This window comes from Phaethon aethereus (assembly GCF_964289735.1).
Source record: "Phaethon aethereus genome assembly, chromosome: 3".
In the NCBI taxonomy this organism is placed as follows: Eukaryota; Metazoa; Chordata; class Aves; order Phaethontiformes; family Phaethontidae; genus Phaethon; species Phaethon aethereus.
Window position 1 is genome coordinate 6549124 of NC_138576.1, and position 9491 is coordinate 6558614.

The following is a 9491-nucleotide window of genomic DNA, read 5'->3' on the forward strand; positions in this document are numbered from 1 at the left end:
TGTGTTTTGGATTTGTGTCAAAAACAGCGTCGATGATACAGGGATGTTTTTGTTACTGCTGAGCAGGGCTTACATGGAGTCAAGGCCTTTTCTGCTTCTCACCCCACCCCACCAGCGACGAGGCTGGGGGTGCCCAAGAAGTTGGGAGGGACACAGCTGGGACAGCTGAGCCCAGCTGCCCAAAGGGATATTCCATACCATATGGTGTCATGCTCAGCATGTAAAGCTGAGGGAAGGAGGAAGGGGGGGACATTTGGAGTCATGGTGTTTGTCTTGCCAAGTAACCGTTACGCGTGACGCAGCCCTGCTTCCCTGGAGATGGCTGAACCCCTGCCTGCTCATGGGGAGCGGGGAATGAATTCCCCGGTTTGCTCTGCTTGCGTGCGCGGCTTTTGCTTTACCTGTTAAACTGTCTTAATCTCAATCCGCGAGTTTTCTCACTTTTACTCTTCTGACTCTCTCCCCCGTCCCACAAGGCATGAGTGAGCGAGGGGCTGTTGGTGCTGAGCTGCCAGCTGGGGTTAAACCACGACAATAACTTAGTTTACAGACCCACCTTAAGTCAGTTAAGCCAAATCCAAACCTTGATATTTAAAGAAAACCAAGAGCAGAGCAGAAAAGCAGCTTTCTTCTTGCAGATTCCAAAATAATTTACATATATTGTTACCAGTGGCTTTGCTGGGACTATCTATTACTTTGTGTTTGTAAAAAATCAGTCTCAGTAGAGCTGCTCTTTATGTACTTCTGCAATAAACAATTAAATATAAGACAAATCCCTCTATATTGGACAGAAACCATTTAACAGCTGACAGTACTGCTACATAGACAGGTTGTCAGGGACAGCAAAAAAGTAATCAATCCACAAATCCAAACATTTTCCTCTCCTAAAATGTAACAAAAAGAACTGAGATGTTTTAAAAGAAAACAACAAACCAGGTTGGTGTAACAGTCTTATTTTCAGAACATCAAAGAGCGAGTCACGAAAAGAAAATTATAAGAAACAAGAAACAAGTAAATAAATCCCGTCTTAATTTTCTCTCAGTATGACCCACATATTTACGTTGCATTGGCTGTTGCTGCAATCACTGCGCAGAAACCATTTCCTAGACAATACGGGTCCGTATTTTGAAGCTGTTGCTACGCTACTGCGCTGTACCCAGCCACAGTCGCTGCTGGAGCCAAAAGCTGAAGGTGGCACAGGAGCTTCAGCTGAAAATTGATTCACGGACCTTTCCGGGGGCAGAAAAGGTGCGTGAGCAAGGCACAGACTCAGCAGAGGTCAGAAATAAGACCTTTTACCCTTTGTATCCAAAAGATTAAGCGAACTGCTATGCCCTGCTGCAAAAGCACACGTTCTGTTCATGGCTGATAGTCGGGAAACGGGCTGTTATCTGTAACAGAACGGCCGTTCGTTAATCTTTTCACAGACGCACACAGAGTAATTCAGATAAACATAAATCAAGCTGTGAAGAGACCCACAACATAGTTTTCCTCCTCAGAAATAAGGATTACATAGCTACTAGGTTTACATGTTAAGGCTTAAGAGATTACCAGTCTCCTGTCCTAGCAGGTAGCCATAAAGCCATGTTGTGTCCGCAGAGTATGGTAGCCAAGATGCTACAGGTGTATCTCTACTTTCTGAGTTAGTAGAGCAAAAGCCCTGTCACCAACAGTACCCTTCGCACCGGATTTATATCATCAGAGCAATTCTCCGACTCCAAAACCATACTGTTTCCACCAACGGGTGATCGGGGTCTGGTCACATCACTAAGAGAAACCTAATGCTCTTGAAGTCAAATGGCAGATGCAAGCTGTATATACATTTTAATCCTAAACATTAAAGGATACACGAATATGTTTAAAATACAGCAGCTAAAGTGTCCTGACTAGAGAGCTGGACAGATGATGAGCACCTCAAATCCTGTGTTCAGTGTTGGGCCCCTCACTACAAGAAGGACGTTGAGGTGCTGGAGCGTGTCCAGAGAAGGGCAACGAAGCTGGTGAAGGGTCTGGAGCACAAGTCTGATGAGGAGCGGCTAAGGGAACTGGGGTTGTTCAGTCTGGAGAAGAGGAGGCTGAGGGGAGACCTTATCGCTCTCTACAACTACCTGAAAGGGGGTTGTGCTGAGGTGGGTGTTGGTCTCTTCTCCCAAGTAACTAGCGATAGGACAGCAGGAAATGGCCTCAAGTTGCGCCAGGGGAGGTTTAGATTGGATATTAGGAAAAATTTCTTCACCAAGAGGGTGGTCAAGCACTGGAACAGGCTGCCCAGGGAGGTGGTGGAGTCACCATCACTGGAAGTGTTCAAAAAACGTGTGGATGTGGCACTTTCGGGACATGGTTTAGTGGGCATGGTGGCATTGGGTTAATGGTTGGACTTGATGATCTTGAAGGTCCTTTCCAACCTAGTGATTCTGTGATTCTGTGACAAGCAGAAACAACCTCAGGTTGTTCCAGGGGAAGTTTTGACTGGATATTAGGAAAAATTTCTACACCAAAAGGGTTGTCAAGCATTGGAACAGGCTGCCCAGGGAAGTAGTTGAGTCACCATCCCTGGAAGTGTTTAAAAGACGTGTAGATGTGGTGCTTCAGGACATGGCTTAGTGGTGGACTTGGCAGTGCTAGGTTAACGGTTGAACTCCATGATCTTAAAGGTATTTTCCAACCTAAATGATTCTATGATTCTATGAATTAGAGGCACTTGCTGTAGTAATTTTTATTGGCACTGCTAGATACAGTGCCTGTACCTGAAAAACAGAGTTTAAGAAATATACAGATTAATTGGAGAGAGCCTAGAAGACATTTAAAAAAAAATAAAACAAAAAACCCCAAACCCACAACACACTAAACCACTCAAAGTTCAGAAATAAAGACGCAAGCTTGAAGGCAGGTTGAAGGAATTGAATTTGTTTAGTCTAGGAAAGCAAAGACTGAAGGAAATTTGATATCTGTCTTCTAATACATAATGGACCTCTCTATTAAAAGGAAAAATAGCATAATTCAGAGCAAGAGAATTTTAATAAAGGAAAATATTTGTCTCAGGAAAATAATTGTTGACAGAGACTAACTGGTGTAAGTGCTGAATCTGCATCACTGAGCATTTTCAAAGAAGCACCTGTTAGGGATAGTCTAGATAAGACGAGAGCAGGAGGACACACCTTATCACTTGATAATCCAGACCTGTATTTCTACACTTAACTGTACTTGTAAACTATTTTAAGTAGGACTATGTCAGCGAAAAAAAACATTAATTTTATTTAAATATCAAAAAAGGTATCACTTTTGGATATTGGCTCCCCATGAGTCATTTCTTGCCATGCACATGTTAACTTCAGCATGTTGCATCTTGGTCTGTAAATCTGCCGTAACTGGAGAACTCTGAAAACAGTTCTTAGATCTTTTCCTCACTCAAGTTGCTCAGTTAACACTATTTAAAAGGTGAGTTATGAATCATTCAACCTTTTTCTAAGCTTATTCATAAGACCAAAACAATATTTGCTTACTTCCATTAGATTTATTATTTAAAATATTTTTAAAAGCAAAAATGTCATAAAAAGCCAAATTACTATAATTTTATGCACATATAGAGAGTGACACCTGCCCCCTGGCTTCAGCCAGAACCCCTTTTACTATGTGCAAACCTCGGTGGAGAAGATACGGTTTAACACCAGCCTTATGTACTGTATTGCAGTCAATTAAAAGACTACCCGACTTGCATTGCTAAAAGGTATTTGGACACCCAGTTATGCTTGCAAATGTTTACCGTCCCAGAACTGCAAGTACAGTTGTTTTACTCTGTAGACTATAAGTGTAGGAAGAAATAAGTGGTTGAAAATTTGAAAAACTGATATTCTCCTTAATGTCGATATCCATCCTTTTATTTGAAAACCCCTGCAGGACTCCCTGCTGAAAGCTACAGATGTTCATCTACACTGGGTACTCTTATTTTTCATCTGCTTCTACAAAACGATCAGTTCTGCTCCGCAAAGCACCAGAATAACCACTCAGTTACGACTGGGCATCCACATAGTTATGTTATGGTTTGGTTCTGCTCTTTTCAAATAATACATACTATAAATTAGCTGTGTCCTATAACTTCATGTTCTAAAGCATTAATACACATTTTTAAATAAAACTTTCTCAACAGATACCAACATGCTCCATAAAATAACAGAAAAGCCAACTCAATGGGAAGCAGCATGATTTTTGCAGTGATTTTGTAACTCAACTTCATGAGTCAGTAGGGAGCTAGCACAGGGCTGTGCCACCAAGTTAGAGCCCTTGGACCTCCCTGCCTTGGAAACAAGGGAGTGGGAAGCATCTTGCAGGAAAAACGGAAGTGACCTTTCTTTCCCAGCTACTCTCTTAAAGAAATTTTACTAAAGGATGCAATAAATGTACAGAGAAGTTAAAAGCAGTATCTTTCTTAAAACAACATTCTTAAATATAAGCACTGGGATCCAGTGAAAGGAAAGGAGGCAATGGGCACAAATTGAAATAGACAAAATTCCATTTAAACTTAGGAAAACTCATTTTTACCATGACGGTAGGACACTGGAATGGTTGCACAGAGAAATGGTGGATTCTTCATCTTTGGAAGTATCCAAACCTGACCAGACATGGTCCTGCGCAACCCGCTGTAGGTGATGCTGCTCTGAGTAAAGGGTTGGACTAGATGATCTCCAGAGGTGCCTTCCAGCATCCATAACTCTGTTACCCCAATGCAGTGATCCAACATGTATGTTCACGATGCTAAACCACTGTATTAAATTTGTGTTGTTTGCATAACACAAAGTGTTTATGATCAGGGTAAAGAATTACCTTCCTTCTTTTGGGAACTGTGCTCCTGTGGCACAAATGTGTACAGAGAGGGTACAATCTGTAGCCAGTCTCAGGCCGTCAATAAACCAGAAAGGCAATAATTTTCTTCTTAAAAGAAAATAAAACTATTCTTTAAATAACAACTCAAGCTTCAGGAAAACTGAAAGTTAACATTTTCAAAGAAACTCAACCGTCAGAACAAACACACTGCTAAACAGGGAAGTGCAGCACACCAGTGAAAAGGTTGGACCTCTGAGCAACAGCTACAATTAGGTCAAGCTGTCCTGTGCGCTCAGTAACATAGCCTGCATGTCGGTCATATTTCTGTTCAAATTTCAAAGGCTTTTGTTTGAAGAAATTACAATGTTTATTGAAAGGTCATTAAGGTGGCTGTGACAAGCCTGGACATGCTGGATTCACACAGACATCTCCATGTTGGTATTTGTTATATTCTGCTATTAAAGGTACAGAGAATGAAATTTCCTTGATGAAAGCCAAAATTTTTTACCTTATGGCACATCCTCAAATAGTCCACTGATGAGGACGTAGTTACCAAGTACCAAGATTCAGTGAAAGATGAGTTAATACAATTTAAACATTTTCTTGGTACCTAATAACGCAGAACGGACTACAGAAATTATTATTCAGGCTGACTGAAACTACAGTCCTAATGCAACAGAACTTACAATATTCTGATGAAGTTAAATTTTTATTCTAGGCAATGCACTGCAACTAAAGTGGCTAGACTGTAAGTTAGCTACCATTCAATCTTCTCATTTTCTCTGGTTTTCAGTCAGCAGCAACCTCTGAACACTCACGTTTCCAGCCACTCAGAGAGATTTATCAGTGCTACAAATAAAGGAAGGAGTAAATAGTGGCAGAATTGTCATTACCACTATTGTCCCACACCAAAAGGTCTTGCTGTCACTGTTAATGTCTGCAGAAAAGAGCAAATCCAGAAGATTAACCCAATTTCAGAGCAACACTGGCCTCAGGTGGACTAGAGATCATACCAGGAAGGAACCGTCTATGAATAATGGCCATTGACACAACTGAAAGATTTGGCTCCTAGGTGCAAGAAGTGATAGTGCTCAGGTATTTCACAATTCTTGTTATATATTACTTCGTGACCTTCCATTTTATAGGCTGACTTTTGCTATCTAGATAACTAAAGATAGTGAAGCTGGCTCTGCACTCCATGGAGTTAGTGCTTTATTACCTCGATACCAGAAAGAAAGAAAAGCAAAAATCCAAAAATGAAATGTCATCAATTTCTCGAGAAATAAAACGCTGTCGTAGGCGTTCAGTTCAGCACAGAAGTATCCAGTGCCCTGCCCATTGGGCCTCCAGCTCCTGCTGGAGAAGGATCACAGTATGGGTCACCTGAAAACCTCACATTGCATCTTCCAGCCAGGTACATCAAGGACATCTCAAACGGCACTAAGCACTTACGTTTAGGCAAGTGAACAGAGTCCAAAGTTTGTGCGTCTCTCTAGACTAGCTGATAAGCCCCTTTATGGGATACTCAAGCTACGCTGCACAACAAAAGCATGGAAAAGGACTTCCTCAACACTTCTCCATGATAGTTGTTTTCAAAATGCCCCTCTTCTCACTTTTCAGAAATTAACCCCATCATCTCTGCTTGAATGGGAGCATCTGCACACATTTTCTTTTTTCATGCACAGAGAGGACACTATTATCTTTGAACAAGAGGAACGTGAAAGAATAAGGAACATAGAGAGATGATTTTAGAGTCAAAATACAACACTCATGTTGCTAACACCATGAAGATGCTAACAAACAAAATATACTCAATTGCTGCAACTTTTAAAACATGTGTGCAAGACTACAAACAGAGATATGAACTAGAACCAACGCCACAGATCTTACTTTGCCCGTATAATCAACGTATTTTTAGCAACGACCATGATCCAGTCACAGAAGTAGGACAGCTGCTGCTTCAAAGAGTCATATAGTGCCAGTGCTATGAAGATAACGAAAAGACCAAGAGCCCTCACACATGGCTCTCACAGCCCACTTCTACAGATATCAGTAGCAAAAACCTCTTGTGGCAGTACGCATGGACCCAGAACGATTCCCAACCCAGCAACTAGTAGACACTCCCTCTCCTGAAGGATACACAGCTTTTTACAAGAGTAGTTCTATTGAAATTCAAGAGAAATGGCTGAAGTTTTATGGTTTGTCTTATGCAGAATAAGACTAAGTAACCTGATAGCCATTTCCGGTTTGTTTGTGTTTTTTTTTTAATTTACCAATAATTTAAATTATCTCCCTTTATGCAAAAATTAGAAAAGCAATCGCAAAGGATTGTCACATAGAGAAGGGAGACATGAGGGGGGAATACCATCAACTCTTCATCTACAGGAAGACATGACACAAAGGAAAATATTTAAATCATAACTTTCTTAATGCATTCAAAAGAACCTCAAGATTCTCTTGATACTTTATAGAAGTGCTCTCCTTTATCCTACCAGTAAATGTAGGATAATTTTTTAACTAACTCTGTTTTCCAAGAAATCCAAGATTTATAACAGAAACCAAACGAAGTATTAGGAGAGTCCACTAAGCCATTTGATCTCCCCTAGCTTATACAAGATAACCAGCATCTCACACCAATGCAAAGGTTATAGTGTGTTCTTGCTTAAATAAACTAAATTATCCAAATACAGACATTGCTGAAAACATTTCTCACTGTGTGGTAACAAAATCTCTTATCCTGCTTTCAAAGCACCTGTGGAAATGAGGAACAGATTCTGATAACCTTATTTATGCTAGAAAAGTGACAAACTTCACAACACTTCTGATGAAATAACAGAGTATTAAACTCATGGTGTACGGTCCTATTCAAGGGAAACAAGAACTTGAAAATTTATCTTTTATGTAGTTAAAAAGGAGGAACTGTCAGATCTGTGTTTCTGCCTAATAAATATTGGGAATGGTCGAATACAAGTGCTTTTATGAAGGGAAGTATAATGTTTATTTAGGAACACAGGTGTTTATGGTTTAGAAATTTAAGTAATACTTTACAAGGCTAGAAAAAGTGTGAAAGTCCCCTCAGTAATTTATACCTAACTTGAAAAATACATGTTAAAAATGTCAGAGAAATACATTAATTAACTAATCACAGAAATACATTAAACTAAATATTGAAAGAAATAAAAGACAGACCTGTTTCAGGGGTGAGCATTTGTGGAAATTTTATTGCCATTATTAAACTACATATTTATTTTTCTTCATTAATAACTATCACTTTTGAGCTATTAGCTACTAGATAGATAGCGAAGCGCAGGGATAGCTGAACTAGCTTAACTAAACCAGTTCAAGTAGTAGGAGTCTAGGTGTAATAGCAGGGAGATTTCACAGAATAAATGAGTTGCAGCAACAATCAGAATACTTTCACCATTCTCATACTTCCACTCAAAGTGAAGAAATCTCCACACAACATCCTTCTGTGCCTTGAGATGTAGGAGGTGAGCGAATGGCTTGGCCCCCTGCAGCACACAGGCAGCAGAGCTGGGAACAAAGCGGCGGGTAGCTGTATTTTACTCATTTGGACGGCACATGGATTGATTTGGGGTTTAAAACTAGTGTATTCTTAGAAGCCTCCAAGCTCTTACCTTTACAAACATGAAAATCTCATAGTCTTCCTGAAAGTTGTCCGTTTCTCCAAAGTTATTGTTAAGGGGGAACTTGAGGGAAGTTGAAGGGTTGGAAGAAGTGCTTTGGCTCTGATGCAACTGGAACTCCGGAGGAAAATGCATGTTGCTCTTAAACATGCCCTCTATGTGTTTATCTTCCAGAGCTGGGCTCATCAGATCCATCTCCTGGTATGGGTGGTCTTCTTCAGCACCATGGTGAGATGAAGAACCACCCTCCCCATCAGCCCCATGCTGCGAGGCCACAGAATTACTACAGCTGTCTTCTGAGTTCTCTTGACTACTATCCATGCTCTCTGGGATAGCAGTGATGGAAGGAGGAGATGCTGGATCTTCATGAACATGATCAAAAAGCTTATTCCTTTTGTCTTCCTCAGAGTCTGGAATCTCATAGATATTGGCGGTGTTAACATTTTGATAAACATTGGTAAAGACCTGATCTTCCATGGCTGCTGGCTGGTGAGTTTTGCCTGCCATCTGGTACCTTAAAAGATTACAATTAAAGTGAGATGTTGACAGACAAACGCTCTTTAGGAGGAAGCAGAGTTTGTGGTATGCTTTCTGAATGCTCGGCTACACATGGCAGATCTCCAACAATCATTTACTGAGAGCTTTAAATCAACAGCTACACTTCCACTGAAGTAAAAGATAGGGCTGTCTCACTTTTAACCCCTTTATGGGACTGACTGCTGGTAACTATATCTTAGGAGCTGTAATCACTCTTTGTTCTTCCAGATATAGCCTGGCCAAGTATAGTGAAAAACAGCTGAAGCACCTATCCGTACTAGAAAGCTATGGTAAAAAATATGTGTTCTTTCACAGGAAGTCAAAAATAGTTTTACTGGAAATCTTATGTACATTTTGTGTAAAGAAGTAGAAATGCAGACTTCACCCATTTACTCATGTTTTCAACACACTAAAGCTTGGCTTCAAGGAAAAGCAAGGCAAAACTGCCTCAACAATACAAGCGATCTGCAACGTTTCAATAGTTAC

At 40.5% G+C, this 9491-nt stretch overlaps 1 protein-coding gene across 1 annotated transcript in view; it reads right to left on the reverse strand.

Moving 5' to 3' along the window:
• Positions 1 to 8945, reverse strand: part of CLIC5 (chloride intracellular channel 5) — a gene marked incomplete at both ends in the record, with an annotated part of 79274 nt that extends 70329 nt beyond the window's left edge. Inside the window, one exon of the mRNA XM_081998079.1 lies at positions 8460 to 8945. Coding sequence (XP_081854205.1) covers positions 8460 to 8945 — 486 coding nt within the window. The remainder of the gene's footprint in view (positions 1 to 8459) is intronic.
• Positions 8946 to 9491: the final 546 nt, after the last annotated feature.